Raw genomic sequence first — 26471 nt, forward strand, 5'->3', positions numbered from 1 at the left:
GACTTTATTTTTAGTAATTCTGTGTTTGCAAGTCATATTTACGAGCTAAATTGCAGAATTGCAGGCAAACATCTCACAATTCTGTCTTTTTTCATTCAATTTTATGTTTACGTCTCATAATTTTGAGTTTACTTTTTAAAAATAAATTGTGTCAGTGAAAAAAAATTAAGTTGGAATTCATTTTTGTATTACTTACAAGCTTTTATTGCAATACAAGCTTCCATAAAAATAGAGGATTTAAATGCAGAATGGTAGACATTCTGAGATTTATAGTTCACCCAAAAATAATGTAATTAATTACTCAACCTCATGTGTTTTCAAATCTGTAAGGTATTTGTTCATCTCAGAACATAAGTTATTTCTGATGAAACGACAGCAAGGGTCCTACTACGATCAAGGCGCAGAAACACAAGGACATTTAATGGATGTGATAACAGTAGTTCAACTGTAATTTTTTATATAACACTTTATTAAATACAAGTATTTTATACAACTTTATATAACAGTTTGTCTCCTCTCCGTCACCCTGGTGCCATTTTATAGAGTATTAGCACGTTAGCATGAAACCAGACTTCACTCAACTATTTAAACGGTCTGAATCTTTCCTCATGCCTGTGTAGTGCACTACATGTCATTCACCATACAGAAAATACAACTCCTGTAAACAAGTGATCGATTTGAGCTGCGGTTTTAACATCTATTTATAGTGAAGGGGGCTTCCGGTTCTAGAGAGCACTGGATTGGACAGAAAGTTTGATAAGAAGTTAGAGACTGCATGTTTTAAAGGTTTTCATCTTGTAAAAATTTATTTTTGTCATTGTTTTGGAGCACAGCACTCATTGGCTTATTTTGGTGGCACTAGCTAATTAACTAACATGCAACTTTTAATTATTTTTTAGTAAGTATCTTTTTTCTATTGGGTGATAGCTAGCTTTATAGATTACCAGTGCCTTTTAAAATATACCTAAATGTTAAATCAGCTTGCCATATTATCTCTCCTAAAAGCAAACTAAATGAAGTCAGGCGATGAAAGCGAATCAGGAAACGATCAAACCCGAAGGTTGATGCTCTTTAGACGTTTACCAAGAAACGTCAGCACCATCTGATTAATAATCCACGAACTAAACCCTGGCTGTCCGACCGTCTAAGAGGAGGAGGGGGTTTAGTCATGTACACTTCCGGTTCAAAGTAGTAAAGCGTGCCGGTGCTGTCTGCCGCATCATCAGTTTGAACTGTGAATTATTGACAAGATATACGCTAAAGAGCAGAAGAGGTTAGTGGTCTAATAGTATAGTTACATCGGTTCATCAGGTTCATCAGTGTTATCTCAGCGATGGTTCTTGCAGAATGACTATAAAGACAGTTTTAGTGTTTTAGTTGTTTTGGTCGTAGAAGCAGTCAGCAGACTCTACCAGCAGTATGAATCAGAGGGAAGTACGTGGCTTGCAGGATTTTATCGCCAAATTATGTTGTATTAAACTTCATTTAACCTACAGGGAAATGTTGTATTAACAATTATGGCTTGTTTAAACCTAGAAAATTATATACCTGTAACATATGTGATCCTGAACGACAAAACCAGTTATAAGGGTCAGTTAAAAAAAAAAAAAAAAAAGTGACTTATGCATCATGAAGATGAATTAATAAGTTTCCCAATGAACCAACTGTATTGTTATGATAGGATATGTCTAGCTGAAAATCCAGAATGTGAGGGTGCAAAAATAGAAAGTTATCCAAATTAAGTTCTTAGCAATGCTTTGTGTATATTGCTAATCAAAATGTAAGAATTTATAAATTTACAGTAGGAAATGTTATAAATATCTTCATGGAACATGATCTTAACTTAATATCATGAAATAATTTTTGATATAAACCCATGCTACTTATGACTGGTTGTGTGTTCCAGCGGGCAAGCCTCATAACATGGCTCGTGCTTTATAGTTATTGACAACATTAAATGACATAAATTTAATGCTGGTTTTATTGCCCCGCATGTGTTCCACAGAGTGTGATCTAGATAATGGCTGAAAAGACCCCTGTCATCCTGGGTCATAATCTATGGGGAACCGAAACACATCATTGTGGGTCTGACCTGCATCATCATCATCATCATCATCATCATCATCATGTGTCTGATGGGCCAGAGAGGTAATGAATATGTCATATATGAGTCTGAACATGAAGCCATTTGTATTTGTATCTGCCACATGCTCCAGAATTTGTCTACTGCAGAATATATATGGATTACAACGCCACCACGCCAGTGGATCCAGAGGTGGTCAGCGTTATTACTGATGCTTTAACTGACGCGTGGGGAAATCCCAGCAGTAATTACCTACCAGGTATGAGGCTCTCTAGCATAGATGTTTGGCACATGTCTCATCATGTAATGTACTAATCATTTGTTCATCCTCATGTCTTTCTAAACCTACTGGCATTTCTTTTGTTTTGTTGAGAAAATATTATGACGAAGGGTGACATCCAAAAAAAGATTTTTAAAATACAAATACAGCGTAATCTTGAGTTTCACAGAATTAAATGTGTGAGGGTGAGTAAATGATTGTTAATTTTGCTTGAACAATCAACTGAACACATTTTCTACTGGTCTTAGGTCTAAAAGCTAGAGACATTATTTACCATTCCAGAGACACTATTGCCAGGATGGTTGGTGGAAAAGCAGCAGACATTATTTTTACTTCAGGAGGAACTGAGGTGAGGGTTTCAAGTGTCCTAGATCACATGGAAATTCATCAGATTATCTTCTTTGACAATGACAATGTGACCGAAGACACTTTGGTCTCATTGTCATTGCACAAACAAGACATTAGGTCTTCGATCACATATTACAGGTAATGACAGTAAAAAAATATATATAATTTTGGGTGAACTATTTTTTTATTAGTTATATTTGCTGTTATCTGATCAAAACCATAGCAAATGCAAAAATGTTTACATAAAAACAAGCGAGAGTCAGAAACATATTATGTAGCACTTTATGTCCTGTATTCACCTGGGGCATTTCAGATTTTTTTAATATCTACTATTAGAGAGCGAATATGCGTGTTCCACGCAAACATTAAAGCTGGTGTACACTGTAACATTGTAACACTGTCTTTAAAGCCGGTCACACACTGGACGACAAGCGCCACATCTTTACATTGTTTTGAATAGTTGCTAGGCGCCGCAGCCAGACGGCGAATGTGTTCGAACATGTGGCGTGTCGGTCCAAATGGTGCGTGCTGCTTGTGTTGAGAGATGCATTGAATCCCTGGTGAAAGTCGTGTGAAAGGTACTTTACTTCAACTTTATCTTTATTTATGCTCTCTCTTTTTTTCCTCGACTTCTAGGCCAATAATCTGGTGTTTCACACAGCTGTGGAGCACTTCAGGCTGAGCAAGGCTTCTGCAGAGGGAGACGTGAACAGTGAGCAGCTAAATGGAAGAGGCTCCCCGCCTCATATTATCATCTCCAATGTCGAGCATGACTCCATCCAACTCGCAGCTAAACATTTGTTAAAAGAGGGTAAAGCAGGTCAGTAGGCCTATGTTTTCTGTCTAAAACTCCAAAGATTCAGTTTGAGGAAGAAGAAAATGCTGTACAGTCACTACAGTAACCAGGGCTGTTGCATCCAAAGCTTGTCTATTGCTATATTTCTTAAAAAATTCATCTTGGTGCACTGATTGGATCTGATTTCTCGTCATAGATGTCACATTTGTGCCAGTGTCCAAGGTGACGGCACGGGTGGAGGTCGAGGATGTCATTGCAGCGATTCGTCCCACCACCTGCCTGGTGTCGGTCATGCTGGCCAATAATGAAACAGGCATTATTATGGTAAGAATGTCGCCTTGACTACAGTCTCAATGTCTCAGACTGTTTCATAGTTAAAAAATCACACGTTTTGGTCATTAGGACTTAATTGTGGGCCTGATTTTGCTTTTATACAACATTTTTATAAGCATAATGATTATGAAGATCGGTGTATGTTATGGGCACAGTATGGCAAGTTAATTTTTGCCCTGCCAATAAAAATACAATAGTTTTTTTACAATAGTTCACATGATTTAGCATAAACAGTGAAGGTAACCACTGGGATTTTCTTTTCAACAGCCAATTAAAGATATTTGTCAGAGGGTGAGGGAAGTGAACAAACAGAGGGCAGCATCAGCTCCCAGAATCCTCCTTCACACGGATGCTGCACAGGCCATCGGAAAGATAAGAGTGGATGCACATGAGCTGGGAGTAGACTATATTACCATTGTAGGGCACAAGGTAAGTAAGTAACAAGATATATCATATCTCTCTAAGAATATTACAGATGGCAATCCTGCTGATGATACGTTTCAGTTTTATGGCCCTCGAATTGGCGCTTTGTTTGTGAATGATCCTGGACCCACGACTCGGTTTACCCTCTGTTTTTGGAGGAGGACAAGAGCGCAACTTCAGGCCAGGGTACGACATGGTTTATTGTGTGGTGGGGTTTCATGCATGGGTGATGAATTATTGAACAGAATTAAAGCAATGTCACGGACTCTGAAATCAATACTACTGTTATCTCTTCATTTCTCAGAACTGAGAACACAGCAATGATAGCCGGTCTGGGAAAGGTAAAACCCACTATGCATCGAAAGCGTCATTTATTTTTTCATAAAAATGTCAACGAATGAAATTATTTTTATTTCTAGATTTGTTTTACATAACTTGGTTTATTCATTTTTTATTTCTTTGAAAAGGCTGCAGAATTGGTCAACTTAAATCTAGTGGAGTATGAAGCCCATTTCCTGGACATACGATTCTATCTAGAGCAGAAGCTGCTTGTAAGTCCTGTTTCTGCCTTTTTTAAAATATTTCATTTGTTATTAATATAGCCTATATAATATATATATATATATATATATTTCATTGTATTTTTTTTATTGCATTTATATTTTTAGGCTGTCTTCGGAGGAGATAAGATTCATTTTAACAGCCATTTTCCTGGTTCAGACATTTTGCCCAACACGTGTAACATATCCATTTTGGGAAGGGGACTTCAGGGTGAGTGAAAGGCCATTTTCAAACCTTGTAATTTGTGTTTCACAGTACATGAACGGAATATCTTTGTACATCCAGATGTGTTTTACAGATTACGCATACAGTGCACACATGTACATTGAAGATTCTTCACAGTAAGGATATACTCAAGCTTGGTTAAATGAAATTTCCTGTAACAGCGTCCGTTTGTTTTTACACATGTTGGTCAGAAATGGGTCAGGTCTTGACCTTGCAGATTTGTAAAACACAAGAGCTTTGGTGAATAATTGATGAAAGTTCCCCTGCTGTAGGGAAGGAGTGCTGTCCACCTGTAGGAGGTTGTTGGCCAGTGTGGGTGCTGCCTGCCACTCAGACAGAGAAGATCAGTAAGTCAACTGTATTTACAATGATAGTCAACTAATTTTCATTATTGTTGTATCAAATACTGAACATTTTCAAGTGTCTGAATGATTGGATCACTAAAAACAAATGTAGCGGAACACATCCATCCTGTAAATCGATTAAATATGCTTGTGCGCTCTACTGTGCTTTTTATGCATCAGAACGTAGAAATTTCCTTCATGTTTTTTATGCTGCGATTTTATAGTGTGCTCTCATGTCCTTAGACCTTCCCATATTCTTCTGAGCTGTGGGATTCCATATCATGTGGCTACCAACGCTTTGAGGATCAGTGTGGGTAGAAGTACCTCCCATGAAGATGTGGACATTGTCGTGGAGGATCTGAGAGACACTGTAGAGCAACTGGAGCGAATGAACTAGCACCAGGGATATTTTACCTGCCTCTGTGTGTGTATATGTATATAACCAAAAAAGTTTTAGTTTTGCACATAAATTCTGAAATAAGTGTGGAGTTCAGATTTCAGGGTCATCGTCAGGTTGCACTATATCGATCTAAGAGCTCTTTATTTAGCAGAATATAATATTTAATGTGACTCTTATCAGGTGGTGTGTCATGAGACTAGAGTTCAGGATTCAGACATTGTCAGGTTGCTCTATATATATATATTTAATCAGAATATAATGTTCAACGTGCATATTACTTGGTAAAACATAATATATGGAACTTCAGGGAATTTAGCTCATAAATAGTAAAAGAAAATACATAAAGCAGCTTGCAAACGGAGGTGTGCAATGTGTAAAGTCCACAAAGTCCAATTACAGACTGACTTATAGAGTGTGTCACTTTGCAAAAAGTGATCGAATTGTTTATTTCTGTCATTGGGAAACTAACCAACCACTGCACAAAATATGAAAATCAGCTCCCCATAACAGAACAAATTACACTGCAAAATATAATTTTTGGTATGTATTGCACACTCGTATTTGCATATGAGTGTTGGCTTTGGTCATTTCAGGTCAGTTTTTATTTTTAACATAGTTAAAATTGCCTCAGTTATTTGGTTTTGATACTCATTAATTTATCCTTCTGATTTTATATTGAATGCACTGTTGTATGTTGTATTTTAAAACTGTTTCATAATTGAATATTGAATTGTTCTTATTATGTTGTAGATGTCCATAACATTTTTTCATGGAATCAACAGAGACCTGTTCGTTTGAACTTGCCGGCTGCACTTGCGATGGAGCGTGCGCTCTGAGAATGAGACGGAGATATCCGTTACCTGTACAACAAAGACGCACTAGCATTATTAAATGAGCTAAATGGACTCTCTTTAAACATCTAAGCGCTGATCTGATCTCCCCTGATGCTGAATCATTAAAGTTCATATGCTCTGACCAAACTGCTTCATTCTAATCCCTTGTTCTCCTTCCAGACGTGCTCTTGGCCATTCAGACTGAAATGAATATTTAACATGTTAAAATGAGGCTCACTGTAATCTCTAATCAAATGCCACATCCATGCACAGCAGTTTTAGTAGGTCTTCAGAGGCCGGTTCTCTCATTACTCTGGTGTCTGCTGCCAGAGGGCAAGCATGTGCAGGTTGGTAAGCGAGCTCAAAGGCAACGGCTGGGCCACGATGAGCACTGGTGCATTGTGACGTCTTTCATTACCTTTACAGCTCACCGGGCCAGACCTGCTCCTCTCCTCCGCTCACCTAACCCCGCCAGCTGGCAGACGGTTAGGTGTCGGCTTCCCCTGTGTGTCTGTGTGTGTGTGTGCATGTGTGCCTTGGGGGTAGGTTGAATTGCTCGAGACAGCGTCCGGATCCAGTCAAAGGCAGCTTGCGCAGGTGCGGAGAGGTAGGGTTGACATGGTGCTCCAAAAGGCCATTGCTGCAGCCCGAGAGGGAGACCTGCAGAGCCTCAGGGAACTTGCCGAAACTGGATGTCTTACCGTCAGCATTGTGGATGCTCAGGGGGCGGGACTGGTGCACCATGCGGCGCGCTGTGGTCAGCTGGACTGCCTATGTTTTCTTGTGGCAGAAGCAGGGCTCGATGCTAACACAAGGGCCCTCAATGGAGCCACACCTGTCCATGATGCTGCAGCTACAGGTCACACCCGGGAACTAAAGTGGCTCGTGCAGGTGGCAAAATGTAATGTACAGGTGAGTGGAGAAGTTGTGGACAGAGTTTGGATCGAGAGTTGCTTTTCAAATGGGTCATTTACATTCTTTCAAAAACCACAAAAGATTCCGTACAGTTAAAGTGAATGGTAACCAGACTGTCAAGCTCCAAAAATGACCAAAACCACCATAAAAGTAGTCCAAGTATGACTTATGTTCTGTGATTTCTTTGAAATGTTATTACAACGGAAACCATTTTATAATTACACTGCATAAGTATTCATACCCCTAAACTCAGTTCTTAGTTGAAGCACCTTTGTTTGGCAGAGGTTATAGCTTCAGTTCTTTGGAGCAACAGAAAATTATTTCACATGTATTATTTTAAGACAGTCCACAATCTGCTTATCTTCTTAAATTCTGGTCAGGTTAGATGGTGATCAGCTTGGATCCAGTTGTTTTTAGGGTTATCCTGAGATGTTCTATTCAAGTCTAATTTTCTTTTGCCTGGTCTATCTTTGTATTTATGGTCACTGTATCAATGTTGGAAGGAAAACAATGTTGCCTGGAGTGCTCTAAACCAGGTTTCATTATATGTCATTGTAGTTTGCTGTAAAGAGCTTTCTTTCTACCTGAATCTCTGTTGCAATAAAAACACCCTCACTCCCCAGCTCTATTACAGGTAATCCTCATCATTCCAGACTTCTTCCATTAAAGATTGTGCAAGTCATGCACCTGTGTATCTTCCATTTAATAAAAAAAAAAAGTTTTGTAGCCTCTCTCCAGATCTTCTCAGCACAGTTCTGTCTGCCAACGGACCTCATGGATCAGAGGTATATCAGTTGGTATATAGTTTAGATCATTAGATTTCCCAAACTATATCAAATCAATGGACTTAACCACAGGTTATCTCCACAGTCAATGTGTAGAAACATCTTAAAGTTGATCCAGCAAAATGGATAAATTTTTTCAGTGTCACCAAAAGGGTATTAATTATTATGAAATGTTTTTTTTAGGGTTATCCTGAGATAGTAGTATTCAAGTATAAGCCACTACTTTTGGTAGCTTTAATTTTATTTCTGTCCTTTATCTTTAAAGCTTTACAGCCTGGAGGATACTGTTCCAGGTCAATGTATGGAAAATAGTCAGCGTAACATTCTTTTACAATCTGCTTTCAACACTATTTAAAGTATTAAGATTGTTTTAATTTTGAAAGAAATGAAGCCTTTTGCTCGGCGATGGACGCATTAACTTTCTAGTTTCAACAAACATTTTAATCAGCTACTGTTTTCAACACTGATGTTGGAAAGGAATATTTCTTGGATACCGAATCTGCATATCGTACACATTTTTGAAGGATCGTGTGACACTGAAGACTGGAGTAATGCTCCTGAAATTTCAGCATGGTAATTACAGGAATAAATGACATTTTAATTACGATTAAATAACATTTCAAAGATTTTGATCAAATAAATTCAGCTATGGTGAAGCATCTCAGACCTGCATACTATATTGTAAAAGCGTTGTGCAAACTACAATATTATTTTGACAGTGCGTGGTGTGGTCATAGGCCAGGCAAATTCCTAGATATCATAGCTAAGCAAAACCCGCTTCAAATATAGCACCTTACATAATAAGTCGTTCTCAGCCGATACAGGAACGGTGTGAATGCAGAACGGTGTGAATGGTGTGATTACATCACTTTCCCTTGCTCTGTTTACTCTTTGCTCAGTAGTATTGCATGACCGCTGTAATCACGACCAGATGGGTTAGAGGGGGCTCAATCTAACCGTTAACACTGTTTGTTTACCAGGGAAGTACAGGCCATACCGCTGCTCCAAGACCCCCCCGCACCACCTCTTCTCACACTAATGCAAACCGGCTCTTTTAACATCGACAACCTCTTGATCTAATTTATGGCCAGCTGTGCTGTATTAAAGTAGATGTTTTAAGTGCCTTGTTATCATGGACTTAAAGTGATAACAATATTCTTGGTTGGTGGTCTTCCTGGGTGTTCATCTGGGTTTTTTCAAGCCCATGCTTGCCAAGGTGAGGTCAAAGTTGTATGTGGTTGAATTATTAATGAACATTTCCTTAGTCTGATTAAATAAAGATGGCTACACTAATTTGATCACATTGGCGGAGTAGTGGAGTGATGGCCCGTAGAGGAACGGGGTCTGTGTCAGCAGCAGTAGATTTATAGCAGAATGGACAATACACACTGATGGTTGCTATGACGGTGTTATGATGACATCATGAAATGACTTCTATCAAATTGAATGTTCTTTCAGCTTATGACTCAATGACAGCTCTTTACCAAACTGTCGGCACATGATTTTAAGTGGCTGTGTTCTTACTTATCACAGTAAAAAGAATAAACAAGAAATACTCCTCACTGCTTAGTCAAACTGTATCTGATAATATTATCTTCTATGCTGTGGTAGCAAAAGCTTGGGTCATAATGATACAAATCTAGTTTAAAGCATGCACCACAATTTTAGAAAATAACTTTGTGTAGACATGCCTTTTGAAAATATTTATAATTTAATAATGTAATTTTAATGACCTTGACATGCCATACTGCAGGGGCCCTTCCTGTAAGATTACTTTCAAGCCAATTTTCAAGATTTTAACTGTCTTAATCAGGCTCTCTATTCTTCTTATTGTTGGCTGAATAAATAAAGGTAAATCTGACACACACACACAGAGGTATGTATTAGTATTATCAATATTAATCAACATTGTAAATAAAAATATTTATGTTTGTATATAATAAGTATATATATGTCACGGTGTGGTTTAGCGTGAAGGAGCACTTGACGAGAATATAAAATAAACGAGTTTAATCATACACATGTACAGGATAAGTACCTCAGGCAGGTAGGCAAAAAGGGCAGATGGGCAGATGGGCAGATGAACTAAACCCACGTGAAACATAGACAAGATCTGACCAACAGAAATGAAACCACCGGACTTAAATACACAAGGTAAATACTTAATAAATAAGACACAGGTGAAGACGCTAAGACAATTAACTAAAGTAGGTCACACAGAACACATGGCACACGACAAAAACAACAACAAAAAGGAGTCCACGTGTGACAATATAAATGCATGTATGTATTTAAGAAAAAAATATGTTCAGTATATTTATATATAATATAAAATGTAAGAATATAAACTATATTATGAAAACAAAACTTTTGAATTTGATTAATCGTAAATTAATCGTTTGACACTATATTTTTCTAAAAGAAAAAGGAGAGAATTAATGTATAGTAATGCATAGTTATATAAAGTAAATATAAAGTAATATAAAGTTATTTGTGTACAAAGAAAAGAATCATTAAGTAAGGTATTGTTGTTTATGCTATTCTTATTTGTTTGCATGTATTCAGGATCAGGATTCTGGCGGGGCGTCTCCGCTTCATCTCGCTGCACGCTTCGGCCGGGTGGAAGCTGTCCGCTGGCTGCTGTCTCGTGGGAGCGGAGCAGACGTGGAAACAAACTGCGGTGCTCTTCCTGCTCACTATGCTGCAGCAAAGGGTGACCTCACCTGCTTGAGGCTGCTGATTGGTCAAGCTCCAGGGTACAGCGTTACGAACACAGACACGTAGTAATGACAGAGATTAATCTCATGTGGCGGAGGTGGATGTAAAGGAGCATGTGACAAACTGTTTTGGGTCACTAGTCTTGTAGGTCACACGTCTCCAGTTATTTAATTGTGCACTGCGAGTGCCTTAAAATGTCTTTTTAAAACAGATTTTGTGTAAGCCGTGGTTATTATAGTTATACCAAGCTAAAACTATTAAAGAAAAAAAATGGTTACTTAAAATAAAATTATTTTATTTTATTTTAATGTTTACTTTATTTCAATTTTTTTATTTAGTTTAACTTGATGTACTTAAGTAACTAAACCTTAAATAAAATATATAAAAATTCAGGCGTTCCTTAAAAATAGTAACAACAAAATTACTTTTTATTGTATTTATTTATTTACTTTTACTTTTTTCTCTGTTGGTTCAGTTGTTCGCATAGCTTTTAGATTTAATAGAAAGGAGGAAGAGGAATTGATCTGATCTAGTGAAACCCCATCAAACTAATTCACTTCAGAGCCCGTTGATTATCAGTTGTTTTGGCGTAAGTCTATCAATCGCGCATCCTGTTTCTGTCACGCATGTACAGATTCATGTTGCGTCTGTAGCATGACCACATCTGAAACTGATACACGGAGACGTGCTCAGGATGAAATAGAAGCGTGTTTGTGTAGTGGATAAGTTAAACTTAACTTATAGCCAGGGGAATGCATATATTAACCTTAGGGGTTAGAAAATCCCATGTGAGAGTCAGAGAGCTGGTGTATAATGGATGCTCCTGTCTGTCACGTGTCACACAACATACTGAAGTCAACCGTCAGAGCTGCTTCTCACTGTCACTGAACCTGAACCTAAAGTCTTGAACCCTTAACACCTCAAGGAATCATTATCATATGCTGTAGTAGTATTATTATATTGATAAACAGCAAATAAGAAGTTTATAGAGGCAAAAGTTAATGGTTTCATAATAGCAAGAAATAGACCATAAAATAAAATGTGTCCAAAATATTTATATTAAAGTTTAATAATACTTCACAATATTGCTGCTTTTACTGTATTTCTGATCAAATACAAAACTTTTCCAACCCCAAACATTTGAATAGCAGTGAATGTTGTAGTAAAAAAGATCTAAATTCTTAAAAACCCATTGAAACTATAAATCTATAGGGAACCTATAGGGCGACCCCTTTCTGAGCTGGCTACAAATTGATGTCATAAATGAACAGCTCCATATGATCCCATGAACTTTAAATTAGCCTCCAGTGATTAATATCCAGGCAGTAATTGGTTTAACAGTAGAGGACATTGACAATTATTTGCTCTATTTATCCTTAGCTAAAATAGTTGATTTACCAGACCTTATATATTGTGATGCCTTTAGCATATGTTTGAATATGGTTGAATCCGCAACAATCAAACCCAGTGAGCGAATCTTATATTGATGGCCACACAGGCTAAGATCACCAGTTGTTAAATGAAGGGAGAATGCATGTCTTCCACAGATAAGACATGAATACCAAAAGCCAAGAGATTTTTACTCCAAAAGTTACGTTTTTTATCAGCCTTCAAAAACCCACATGAATAAGCATCCAAATTGGTGTTTTCTCAGGTGTGTTAATCGACAGACAAATATGGGAGCTACGCCGCTTTATCTGGCCTGTCAGGAGGGACATCAACATGTTGTGGAGTATCTGGTGAAAGAGTGTGGAGCTGACGTGCATCTACGAGCCCAAGACGGTATGACGCCGCTACATGCTGCAGCTCACATGGGCCACCATGCATTGGTGGTATGGCTGGTGGGTTATATTTTATTTCTCAACCTCGTCTCATAAATATATGTGCCTCTGTGCACTTTTTGCGCAACACCGTTTTCATGGACCTTACTGCACGTTCCGCCGCAGTTTAAAAGAAGACCTGTCAACTGAATAGTGTTAAAACACAGGTTCGATCTGTGAACCCTGGCACATTTTTATAACGTTGATATAGGTATTTATTGTTGCGATTCAGAACTGAAATATCTGTAGACTGTTGCCAAAAGTTAAAGCTCTATCATGGAAATATGCCCTACACCAAATCCAACACGAAACCTACCCAAAAGTGTTAACAAATGCAAAACTAATATAAAACACATTTGTTAATGCAGTCCTACCATTTCAACTTTTACACAGATTTGAACTGTTTCACAAATCACAAGATAGTTACTCTCGTCTACTCAGTCAGTTACCGAACAAACCTACCGTCTATGAAAACCTATAGATATGAAGCTGGATATGTGTGATGCAAAAATTATGCTTTATTAGTTGAAACTAAATTTGGGTGAAAAGGTATAAGTTATTTGAGTTTTGCTACCTCTAGTGTTTATAACTGCAGTGATATGTACTTATTGGTACATATTTCGTGTCTCGCTAAAAAGGTGCGTTCATGCCATGAGACCAGGTAGTTATTTCTACAAATATATGCTTTGGTGTCACAAGCTCTACTCTAGGTGCTGTACTTGTTTGGACCCTTTCAGGTGTCCTTCACAGACGTCAGCCTGTCTAGTCAAGATAATGAAGGGGCCACTGCTTTACACTTTGCTGCCAGTGGGGGGCATCGTGGCATCTTGGAGAGGTTGTTACAGATGGGATCAAAGGTCAAGAAGGATTTCTGGGGGGGCACTCCTCTACATGATGCAGCAGAGAACGGGGAGATAGAGGTGGGTTTAAATTAGAATGTGAGTCTGGTCTGTGGTGTCTAAAACAATGTAAAACAATGTTAGGTTGCAATAATCGTATAAAACATTTTTCCCAGTGCTGTCGGATCCTCCTGGGTCACCAGATCAACCCAAAGGAAAGAGATGTAGATGGCTTCACGGCTGCTGATCTGGCTGAATACAACGGCCACTTTGAGTGTGCCAGATACCTTCGCTCTGTGGAGAGAAATGTAAGGTCGATTTCTTATGCTGGCAGAAAAAGAATGACTTCAGTATGTTGATCATTTAAGTTAGTTTTTCTAAAGTCAAAGGGAACACGCATGAAACACTGGCATGGCATTATTTAAAAATTTCATGCTGACCTATCTTGATTGTGGAAATATTGAAAGTAGTGACATAAGTAAGTATAAGCACAACGCTATATGTTTTGCCATGGTTGACATTAACGTCATTTCGAGAATTTTTTTTTAAAAGTCAGAAATTATATCTACTTTAATTATATCTATAGCTATTAAAATTGACTTAAAATATAATTCATGGTCCAGTGCAGTGTTAACTCTCTGATGCGTTGATTATGAATTATTAATATTATTATTAATTATTATCATGACAAAGGATGATATTTATTTGTATTTATCCTAATATAAAATTTTTACTTCAAAACAAGATTATAATAATTAACCAATTATTTATTTATATGAAATGTATTTATTCTACTGATTTAATAAAATAATTATTAATAAAAAAAAAACCAATGAGACCTATTTTAAGTAAGCTGGAGATCTGCTGCCATGCATGTACTGTAAGGTGTAAAGTAATGTAAGTCAATTTGTAAATAATCTAAAATCATTTGTAACTGTTTTAAACCTGTAACCCACAGTATCTTATTTTAAATGTAAATATTCAAAAATGTATGTAAGTGGGAACAAATATATACAGCGCAGAGTACACTGAATGTACTTATATTATGTTAAGATAAATAACTGCAGAATAAAAGAGTTCTTTAGATTCTACACTACTGACAAAGAATTGAGGTACATATTACTTTACCATTTTTGTCAGTCATATTGAATTATACTATCACGTGCTGTTATAAATGTAAAAACGTATGAACAGACGTGTAACTATGAGAAAGTGTCAAACGTTGTCGCACAGTTTGGATGTAACATCATACCACGAATGCTTAAAAATGGTTTGTTGTTGGCATCATGCATTAGAGAGTTAAAGACCTTGAAGTGTCACATGGATAAACTAAGACAAAAGGTCAGTTCTCTTAGTTGTCCTGCATCCAGATCTTCCATGATTGATTTGTTTTGATTGACATGTCTGAGCGTCTATGAAAATCAAGCCAGTAACTTTCAAGGTGTCATGTAGCACCTACTTTCTAAGAAGCTTTTGTGTGCAGTGGACCTCAATGGCCTCTCAGCCTTCTTGTTTCACGTGGTAAATAAGATGCTGCTCAATTTAAGTCATAAATTTTTCAAGGGTGAACATGGTAGCGCTGTCAGAGCGGGCACAACAACTAAACCACATTGGAAAGGAATTAATTCCACAAAATTGATGGATCAGTCTAAGGGGATATTGCTGTTCTAGTGATTTACTATATCTCACAACTGTGCATTCTTTCTCTTCTTTTTTGAAGATGTCCATCTGCGTTAATAGGCGGTAGAAATAGCAGCTGTTTTTGCTGTTCCCATTCAAGAAGCGAAGATTTTTCTTCCTTGGATCTCTTCCAACATACCTTACCTAGCTGATAAAACACGTTTAACAAGCTAATACCGAATGTGTGAGCTAAAATCCATATGAACAAATTGTAGAGCAGCTGAATATTAATTTCTTTTAAATAAACATGTTGTATAAGGTACAGGCCATAAATTTATGTTATACAAACCTCTATGGATTATATTGGTTACTCAGCTGTTGAATTGTAAGCATACCGACTACAAGCTGATTTCCATGGTTGAACCTGCAAATACTTTTTCATTTTGTCAGATAATTTTAAAAAAGTTTTTCCACATGTCCAAGTTGGTCTGGAACCATAAAGCAACTACTTTCTTTTGTTTCAAGTATAAAACAAATAAAGCCAGATCTAGGACTTATACTAAATACTAAACAGCTGAGTATTAGAGTTGTTGAATCCATTCAGCCGATCTCCGGATCTGGCGGTAGCACTTTTAGCTGCAGCTTAGCATTGCAGCTGATTAAATCGTTAGCATAACGGTCAAAAATGACCGTATTTTTCCTATTTAGGACTTGACTCTCTTATAGTTACACTGTGTACTAGGACCGTCAGAAATGCAAAGTCGCAATTTTCTAGGCTGATATAACTAGAAACTACTACTATAATAACTTTGCTGCCTTAAAATGCCAGGGACTATTTTTAGGTGCTGTTTAATATCATTGCGCCTGCTGCACCCATGATACTGCAGCAAAATTATTGATTATTACGTCAGAATAAGAGTATAGTTCCTAGTTATATCATCCTTGTAAATCACAACTTTTCTCTTCTGTCTTAGTGCACAATGTAACTATAGAACAATCAAGCTTTAAATAGGATATATATCGAAATTCCTTGGTCATTTTTGAGCGCGGCGCTAGCGGTCTAATCAGATTCAATGATTTATGCTAAGCTACAGCTAAAAGTGCTATCGTCCAGACCCGAAGACGAACGGATCCAAAAATGGTAAAACTCAACCGTTTAACTCCAGGGGACTTACAAAAGAGCCTATTAAAAAAAAAGAGTACAAGAGTTCTTGTAAAGTCAAAGTCAATTAAGAATTCGATTAGGTTTCATTAAATTTGAAGTACCATATCTGAGATTTCACAGAATTAATTGCATGGTCTCCTGTCACCCTGGTCACACTTTTCCATAGATCTTATGTAGTAATATAAGCTCCCTGTCAACATAGGCATGAATAAATAAGCTATTCATTGCTCCTTTATCAATGTGAGAGACTCAGGGTGCTGCTAGATGTCAAAAATGAAGCCGGCCTGTCCCAACAATGGAGATCTAATTAGTGAAGGGAGGCTGTTGAAGCATCAGATGCAGCCGTTTGCTCTCTCTACGTGCTGGGGGTGTATCAGTTACCGTCTCTCTAGCCTAGCTCAGGTAGAGGGCCGGGGGCTGAGCTGGTTATGGGATCCACAGGGTTCGGTTTCAGGGTTTTTACCATTCTAATGCTTGGAAACAGATACTTGATCTATCAAATCGGTTGGAGAACAGGATGTTTGTTGGCTTCAAACATGCATCCTGATTGTTTATCTTTTTTCCTTTAACCCAAATTCCATTTGATCAAGCAGCACTGCCTTGGATAAATACATATTAGAAGATGTTGTTTTTGCTGATTTAGCCTTATGTACAGTCTAAGTTAATAAACACTGCCTCTTGGGGTCAGTAGGATGCTGATTATCAAAGAATACCCGAAACATATTTAAAATATTAAGCAGCTTTTTGTGACATTGAAAATAAGCACCAAATCAGCATATTAGAATGATTTCTGGAGAATTTGATGACTGTATTGGCTGATGAAGATTGAGCTTTGCATCCCATTAACAAATTACATGTTAAAACAGAAAACTGTTATTTTAAATTGTAATGATATTTCACAGTATTACTGTGTTCACTGTGTTTTTGATCCTATAAATGCAGCTATTATTAGTAAAAGAAACGTCCTTCAAAATCATACCAACCCCAAACTTTTAAATAGTAGATTTCAGACCTTTAAAATAAAATAAAAAATAGATAGACATTAAGTGTCCTGATGTCATATTTAAAAAAATCCTTTTTTTATGGCAAGGCCAAGTTAGTTCAGGTTGTAAATGTACCTCCTGAATTAAATGTTAGGCTTTTTCCGTGAAAAGTATAATTAATGAGATTTCTTGAAAATATGTGTATCACAAAAGTTTTCTCACAAAAGAACTTGGCACTAGACTTTTTCAGTTTTTTTTTTTTTTTTATCAAGGACACTCTCTTGTATTTCATTGACCCAAAATTGTTTCCCAGGCCTCCCCATGGAAAGACTCTCCATATAAGTATGGTCCATATCAGCATTATTTCAGGAATAAAGCATTTTAGTTTTCCTCCTGGTCCGCTTATATAGTATTGCAAGTTGTAGTGTACTTCACAAGGTTTTATTCCACCTCAGAGTGCTCGGACAGGCCATCTCATTTCCTAACGGTGCCTGTAATGGATTGTTTGGGCGTTTGGCCAGAGAGTTGCGTGCTAGGTATTTCCTCATGTTTTGGTTTCATCCCAAAGAGGTCACCCTCCCTGAGCACGGCCCTCCGCTCAAAGTGCGAGCGCCTTCTCCCTGAGACAGCTGCAATCAAATAAACAGATCAAGGGTTTATTTTACAACACGCATATATGCTTTCCTCCCATCTTATTTGGGCAGGGAATTAAGAGGCCAGCTGTATTAAATGCGTTTCTTTTGGCATCCCAAAGAAGGTTTATTTCAGTACAACAACAAAAATCGTGATAGATTGGGATGAACATTGAAGCTCGGTGGTTTGTTTATTGCAGGTACTTTCAAGCATTATAAAAATGCTTGGAGAGTTTGCTTCTACGTGGGGCCTTTATAGAAATGCCAGTACTAATCGGCCACTAGGGGTGGTAAGGAGCTTTTTACGAGTTTACCCCTGAGAGGAATCTTTCAACGTGTTTCTCATCAAATGTTCAGTCATATCTCAAGAATGCTCTGATTGCTTTGACCTTTAGTGGTCCGCTACACATGGAACCGTGTTTACCATGTAACTGAGAATGTACAATGGCACACCAAACAAATGTTTTTGTGCACCTGCAGATTCAGGGTTCGCTATAAGCAGTCTTCATTTCAAATGTCTTTTTTTCATCTTTTAAGGCAGCTGTCTTAAAGTTTGTTGGTACACTGATTAATGAAGTGAAGCAAATGAAGTGTTACCTACTACAGCACCAAAAGTAGTTTTTTTTCTAATCGACTGAAATGTATTTATATCATCCTGAAGCTGAATTCTACAAGGTCTTCCAAAATAAGGGCATTGCTGTTTCTGAATTCTTGTACTTTCATATGCTCTGAATTTTAACAATAAAAGCGCATTCTTAGAAATACTATGTCTATGAATGTCGTTCACCTACTGTATCATGAATATTTTGGGCATTCTATTTATTTGAATTACCTCTAGAGAAGTATGCATATTCAGATGTGGGGCATATCCATGAATTTGACTAGCTTAAATGAACTGGCCCCAAAATTGCACAATTTCATTTTGACTCACAGCCTTTGATGTCAACAACAAAATCTAAATCTGACACATTTTTTATTTCTACTAAATACCATTCTTTTACTGGAAACATTTACACATTTTTATTTCGCGAGAGTGTTGTTTGTTGAGATTTCCAGAAAGCACCTGGGTCAATGACAAAAACAGTGTCCATAATAAATAAAAGAATAAAATGGTTTTTAAAACACATGACAGACATTTTTATATTCAATTTGGTTTAATTTGGTTTTCAGAGTGTTCTTTATACTATGACATATTCATTTTGAAATGGTTAAATACCATTTACAGCATCTACTAACCTTGCCTTTTCATAAAGCACTCAAATTATCTGACTTATTGGCCTTCACACATAGTCATGAGGGTCTGCAGGTGTCGTATTTTTGATGCTGGATAGAATAAATTAACTGGCCTGATTGTATTGCCACCTGTTTTTCCAGGGCATACATTATTAAACAAATAATGGAAAGGTTCTGCTCATGCAATTCCCCATCTTTCAGGCTAAGACTTGAAAACATGTTTTTCTTTCCGTTGATTAGTGTTGATGTGTATAAGGTCACGTCTCGGTCTGATGTGGTTTCAGAGATCAAAAACAACAAATGAATGAAAGAGATACAGTGTCTCTGTCCGCTCCTTCTGATTTGACAGTCTCCTGCTTTCTATCACACTGCTTGCTTGTTCGCATGTGCCGATTGGTTTGTTCATTAGTGACATTGCCGGCTACCCAATCCACTGTATAAATTATTAAGTACATTCTCCTATCAGAGTTTATTGTTTATTGTCTGTTGGGCTATAGCCAGTTGTTGGGATGGTTTGGATGGAGTCAACACATCTTTGGGTTTGGTGTTCACATCGTGTGTCACTATCTAGTGATCAGGTGATCGGCGTGAGTGTGTGGATATCGACTTTTAAGAGGACGGTAGTTTGTAAGTACCTATTGTGCTTCAAATGCATGTTGTGTTTGTACAGCTAATGCACTGTTGTTGTTTTTGTGATTATTGAAGGTTTCTACATATTGTAGTCTTTTTGTTATATGTATTAATATATTGCAGTATCTATATTGTGCCTTTGAAAGTTCACAGCTAAGGGCTTCTAAAGTAAAGAATAAGGATTTATTATTTATATCCGATTGGTTAAATATGTTAACATTCTTTAATCTACAGACTAATTTTATAATACTTTGTATAAATAGTTTAAAAACAAAACAGCATATCTTAACCTGAAAATGTTAAATACTAAATACTTTGGTATCACAAAAGTGCAATATGCAGTATGAGATATTTAGATTTGAAAGGGCATTAAATAATTGCAAAAGTAAAAGAGCAGGCACGATCAAAAATTCATTTGATATTAGCTTTTCTTCTTTTCCATTTAATCTGCAAAACAGTTGCTTTATTGGGTAGAAGTTTAGCTTGCTTGCATAATTCCGTTACTATTTGTAATATAGAATATATCAATTTTTAATGGAAAACAGCTAACATAGAAAGCTCATTCATAATTCTTTCTCCATTTTAACGTAAACTTTCCAGCGCAGACGATTTGCTGCTGTAGACACTTTAGACGGTTTTTACCCAATTCTCTAAATTTAAAAACTGTCAAACATGTTCATCATGTTTTATTAAACTGAAGGTGTAAAAGTGATTTAGCATAGAACGTATTGCTTATGCATCAACACAAGTGTGTGGTCTTGAATTCTTCCAGAAAGCAGAGAGCTGAGGAGGTTTTAACCTTAACCAAAACTTTACACAAATGCAGGCCCATTCTGATTCTGTTTTTTCAGATAAATGTGTGGCATATTTGAATGATTTTATGTATGACTCTATGCTATGCGCCAGGTTTCCACCATAATACCATATTCATATGGATTCGATGCTGTTGCTGTAGTCTCACTCTCTCCATCAGTGTTTGTGTGGCCCACGAGGCAGAGAAGAGCATGGGAGGACCATGTTACTTCAGCATCCACTGCCTAAGCCACAGAAGAGGATAGCTGATGAAAACCAAATGTGCCATGGTGTTCGCTGGCTTTGATTAGTCTTTCACACAGAGACAGATGCATCCTGATCGTGAGTGAGGAACTGAACTGCTGCTCAGAGGTCACAAAGGAAAGAGATTCCACTTATGTAGTTTTGCCCACATACCCACATTACACACTCCCCAATTTGATCTATTTATGAATTGCACAACTTCTGGGAAATGTATTCCTGCCTTTGCCCAAGCCGTGTCACAGCGCATTTCGTGCTGTTTGGACATCAAAGTGCCGTGCAAGAGGAAATTGGGAGGACCACCTCACAGAGACAAAGCAAAATAGCATGCTGCGGCGTATCAGTGTTCCCTTTGATGCTCTGTGCGTGTGTGTGTTTTACAGAGAGCCCTTTGAGAGCCACATTTGATATGCATTCTGCATGGACTCCATTAGGATATTACAGTTTCATCAGCGGTGATCTAAATGTTTCCATATACTCTGCATTTTCCCTCTGGTAAAGTGGGATCTAGATGTTGGGCTCAGGTACAACTATTTTGCCCCCCAGCTAGGGCCCCTCTTACTGTATCGCTCTGCGGACCACAACACTGCACAAAAGAAAGACCACAAATAGCTGTTTTTCATGTGTATGATTGTGATGTTCTGCTGTGTAGTGGATCAAATGGCAATAATTGGCCTATTTCATTGCTTTACAGGTCTGTGTGAAATAATGTGCTTTGATGGCACACTACCTGAATCAGTAAATGTTAGATGATAATAAAAGCTCTTTGTATTGCAGGTCTGTCCAGCTGCCCAACCTCTGGAGGAGAACTGTACTATAGAGGAAGAGCTCAGAGGGAAACCGGCTGTGTCACGGCAACCCAGCTCTGATTATTACAGACAGATAACTTATACGCACAAAACCATGGACAGTCTTATGGTGAGGTTTATATGTTTTTGAAAAATAATACAGTTTGAATGACAAAGCAGCTATTATTACATCTGTTCCACAACTGACCCTTCGCAAAGACTCACCCCCTTGGTTACTGTTGCTGTCCGACAAGCTACGCAACATGCTCTCATGCAGTGAAAAATACATCACAGAGCAAAGAGAGCTGATAATGTAATAACAGACAAGACAGAGCAGGTTACGTTAGGTATGAAACAAAGTCTCAACTTCCAAATTTGCTCATTTTAAGATATTCAAACAATAAATACCATATTTTGGGACTTGACATATGAAATATCCCTGTAGTACCTCAGTTCAAGTGGCACATAAAGTGCTCATCTGCTTCTTTACTACTTATAGCTTGAAATAAACATGAATGAACATAAGAAGGTCTTCTTTCAACTTTGAAAAGATGTCAATAGACACTGTTTCAAGTTCAAATCCACCAATGTTAATCTACTCTCCTGTCTGGTTTGTAAGACAAAAGTGTTTTGATTGGTCAGATTGCCTGTCAATCAAACTCTCTGTTAAGGTTCAATTTAGTGACCAGTTTCTCTGCTTAAGTTCAAGACAGGTAACTGTCTTCTAAGACAGTGTCCTTACAGCATAGCACATCATTTCAAACATATAGAAACAGCTCCATATGCCCTCTACAACTTGAAATAGTTTGTTATTAGCATGTTGCTAATAACAAACAATTTTTTCACCTCACATGGGAACACTCATCAATGTGGCAATCTTGTTGTGTTGGATTAAAGGAATAGTTTGCCTCAAAAATTATTTAAAATAGATAAGAACATATTTTTTAGTATACTGGTAATCAAACAGTTGTTAATCCTCATTGACTTCCTTATTGCTTCAAATGATGCCTTAAAATGTTTGGAATAGAAATATTATGTCAGAAAAGTGTGCTTTAAGGGATTATAACTGGCTGTAGAAAGTGTCCATTTTCAAATGGCTGACTTTCCATTTAATTTCAATCCCACCAGCATCCTGAGACAGAAGATTCCCCTCAAGCACGTTACCCACCTTCTCCTCCCCCTTCTACCACTACCCCCTCGCCTCCATCTTCCACCTCACATGGGAACACTTTTCAGAATATCCACATGGCCACTTCTGGTGAGAAAGCCCTAAGGGGCTGTTTAATAACTCTATTGCTCTTGTAAATGTATGTTTTGCAATCCTGACAAAAATCTGTGGGCACTGCTGTCACCATTGACTCATCCTTCCTTAATTTCACTTGATGACTTAATTCCAGTTCAATGAGTAATGGTAATAAGCCTATGTGAATATGATCAGAACATAACTGGAAACAGATGAGAGTAACAAATGATGTTCTTGTTCTGATTGTCATTGCAGTGGTGAAGAACCTTAGTTCCAGTACGCCTCCGAGCAAGCCCGTACCAGAGAAAGGGAAACTGTTTATGGGAGAAATGAAACTGGGAAATGTAAAATCCATTGCCAGCCTTAAGAAATCAGGACTCACAGCAGATTTGACAGTTTCAGTTAAGAAATTTACATCCACATTCTCTCATGAACATTGAGTCTAAGGTTGTCTTCACACACTAGCAGAATACAGTTGTCATTCCTGTATCAGAATGGTATATAGAGTTACATGACAACTGCATTCTATAACCAAACTGGGTCCCTTTAGTTTTTTAAACTTGCCTTTGTGTGTGAACAAAAATGTACTGGGTAATTGTATGATCACATGTAACTTAACTGGAAACAATCTTTTTTTTTTTTTTTTTTTTTACATTTTTACATTTTTTTACATTTTTGGATCCAATAATATATGGTTGTTAGTTCATAAACACTAATGTTTATGAACAAACCCAAATTCCACCCTAAAATGAACATTTTGTCATTAATCACTTGATTATTACTTGAACCATGATACTATAAAAACTTTTTTACACAAATTAAGATATTTCGGATGAAAACTGGGAGGTTTGTGGTTTACTGCCATGTAAATAACACTGTCAAGGTCCAGAGAAGTATGAAAGACATTGTCAAAATAGTCCATCTTCCTCCAGTGGTTCAACCGTAAAATTATAAAGCTACAAGAATATTTTTGTATGGAAAGAAAACAAAAATAATGAATCTACCCAAGAATTTGGCACCATAATGCCATTTTGGAGAATATTCACTTGATGCAAATAGCATATGCTGCTCTGTTTCAACGGAAAACAGAGTACACTATTTGCGTTCAGTGGATACTCAGCAGATACAAAATGGTGCTATGGTGATAGAGATATAGTCATTATTTTTGTTTTCTTTCCATACAAAAAATATTCTCGTAGTTTCAATATGTTACAACTAAACCACTGATGGAGGATAGACTATTCTGACAATGTATTTTATACTTTTATGGACAATGACAGTGTTATTTACTTGTCAGTCAATGGCAGTCACAAGCCTCCTGGTTTTCATCTAAAATATCTTAAATTGTGTTCCCGAGGATGAACAAAGCTTTTACAGGTTTGAAACAACATGGGGGTAAGTCATTAATGACAAAGTTTTCATTTGGAGTAATTTTTTAAGTGTAATTTTGAACTACAGTACTCAACAATATTTTTTTTTTTTCTCTTTTAGAATAAAATGGTGGTGTTACCGACAGAGGAGCCTAATTTGTCTGATATTGATTACCTCGTGCCCATGCACGATGAGAAGGGAAGACCTATAGCGGAATGGAAAAGACAAGTGATGGTACGACAGCTACAGGCCAGCTTATTTGACCAAGAAACCCAGAGGTTAAAGGTGAGCTACAAATATTGCATTACATGTCTTTTAAATACATATTTGACATGATGTTCTGACTGAACCTTTCTCCATGTTGACTTTTAATCAGACTTTTATATTATTTAACAGGAAAGTAGTACTAAATATACAAAGATGGACAGTTGGAGGTTCTCCCAGGCTCACAATGCCATCCTGGGTCCATTTGGAGAGCTTCTAACAGAGGATGACCTCATTTATCTAGAGAAGCAAATTGAGAGTGTCTCAATGCAAAAGAACTGCGAAGGCTACGAAATGGAGCTAGCTCGCCTGGCTGAAGAACTTCAAACATTCTTCCCGCGCCCATCACAACATCACAGTCAACACCCAATACAAGAACTCTACACAGACTCCCTTACCCGCTTGGTGTAACCGTATTTCAGGCATTGTTAAGAGTATGTCATTACTTATGACCAACCTAACAGACCAGCCCCACTGCAAAATGCCAAACACAGAGCTTGTGAGTGTCTTCTCTCAGCCATCTGAGAGAAAAGCCTTCAACAGGGGCAGGAGGGAAAAAATAGAAAATGAGATTCAACAATTTGGGGTTTCTGTGAGGAACTTAAAATCCAACTTTGAGAATCAGAACGATTCCTCAGAAAATGATTCAGGCATGACAGAATCATTAGGTGATCAAGAGCAAGAACCAGTAAAAATGGTTCAGATGAGGTCTCACAAAACAAGAACAAAGACCAGAGGTTGACCAGATTGATGATTCATCTTTCGACTATGTCATCAGTGATGCCATGGAAAGTACAACCCTACGCAAGGAACGTATTGTGGTCTTGTTCCTGGGTCACTGGAAGAAGTCGGCTTATACGGTGACTGTGAGAAATGCTCAGAGAAAGCAAAGCGTTGATTCACTGGATATATCCAAGAAGCGAAGTGTGAACGCAAAGCTAGCTTAGATATCTCTCCAAAGAATGCTATGGAAAATGGCAAATTGGGGCACTTCTTTAAGCAGAGAAGTGCCATCAATAAGATGATTGGGAACTGGAGAAGCATGATCTCATTTGTACCATCACGGCAGATTCAAGACTCAACCGGCAGCAGGCAATTTACTCACCTGAGCAGTTCCTGCCCCAGTGTGGATGGATCTCCGCTGACTATGACACCCTGACACTCGACCTCTTCATGCTTGGCTACTTTCACATACTTGAGCTAGACTTGCCAGCAGATGAGAGGAAAATGAGACACTTGCTGTGCTTTGAAGTTTTCGACCATGTGGGCCGCTTTCACCTGGGAGACTGTGCGGGATTTTCACAAGGCTGTAATACAGGACATTGAGGTGGGGAACCGGGAATGGAAGGATGGATTTGAGGACATTAAAGTGAAGTTCTTTGGAGATGGATCAGGCCAGCCAGAGGTTGAACACTCAGAACAGACGACGATTGTAGAAATGAGGCCTGTGCCTAAAGTCATTGTACAGACGCCTACCCCAGATGAGAGCGATGTCCTGAGAAATAATGCAGATATCAGTAGTCTGACTAATGAAGAGATTTGCAAATATATTGACCGTAGTTTTGCTTTCTGGAAAGAAAAGGAGGCTGAGATATTTGATTTTGAGGAATGACAATAAGCCTTTTAGGGGCGGGGGATGTACATAGAGATTGCTTATTATCTTTAAATATATGTATTTTTTGCATTTGATGTAGAACTTGTACCAATATTTATACAGTTGTGACATGTAAGGCATGCTTTTGCCATTTATTCTCCAATTTTCTAGGAGTGCAAGGTAGAAGACTGC

At 37.7% G+C, this 26471-nt stretch overlaps 1 protein-coding gene and 1 pseudogene across 1 annotated transcript; both read left to right on the plus strand.

The window, feature by feature from the left end:
* The first annotated feature begins 1307 nt into the window (after nt 1-1307).
* LOC122346457 (selenocysteine lyase-like) lies at nt 1308-6449 on the plus strand. The gene is given in 14 exon segments (XM_043241073.1): nt 1308-1434; nt 2006-2148; nt 2233-2342; nt 2612-2712; nt 3348-3531; nt 3704-3831; nt 4108-4269; nt 4345-4400; nt 4402-4449; nt 4568-4604; nt 4731-4814; nt 4932-5038; nt 5322-5396; nt 5637-6449. Coding segments are annotated over 13 exon segments (1374 nt in total). The 5' UTR covers nt 1308-1434; nt 2006-2020; the 3' UTR covers nt 5791-6449.
* A 795-nt stretch (nt 6450-7244) lies between these two features.
* Nucleotides 7245-26297, plus strand: LOC122346837 (annotated as a pseudogene).
* The last annotated feature ends 174 nt before the right edge of the window (nt 26298-26471 follow it).

This window comes from Puntigrus tetrazona, chromosome 6, assembly GCF_018831695.1.
Source record: "Puntigrus tetrazona isolate hp1 chromosome 6, ASM1883169v1, whole genome shotgun sequence".
Classification (NCBI taxonomy): domain Eukaryota; kingdom Metazoa; phylum Chordata; class Actinopteri; order Cypriniformes; family Cyprinidae; genus Puntigrus; species Puntigrus tetrazona.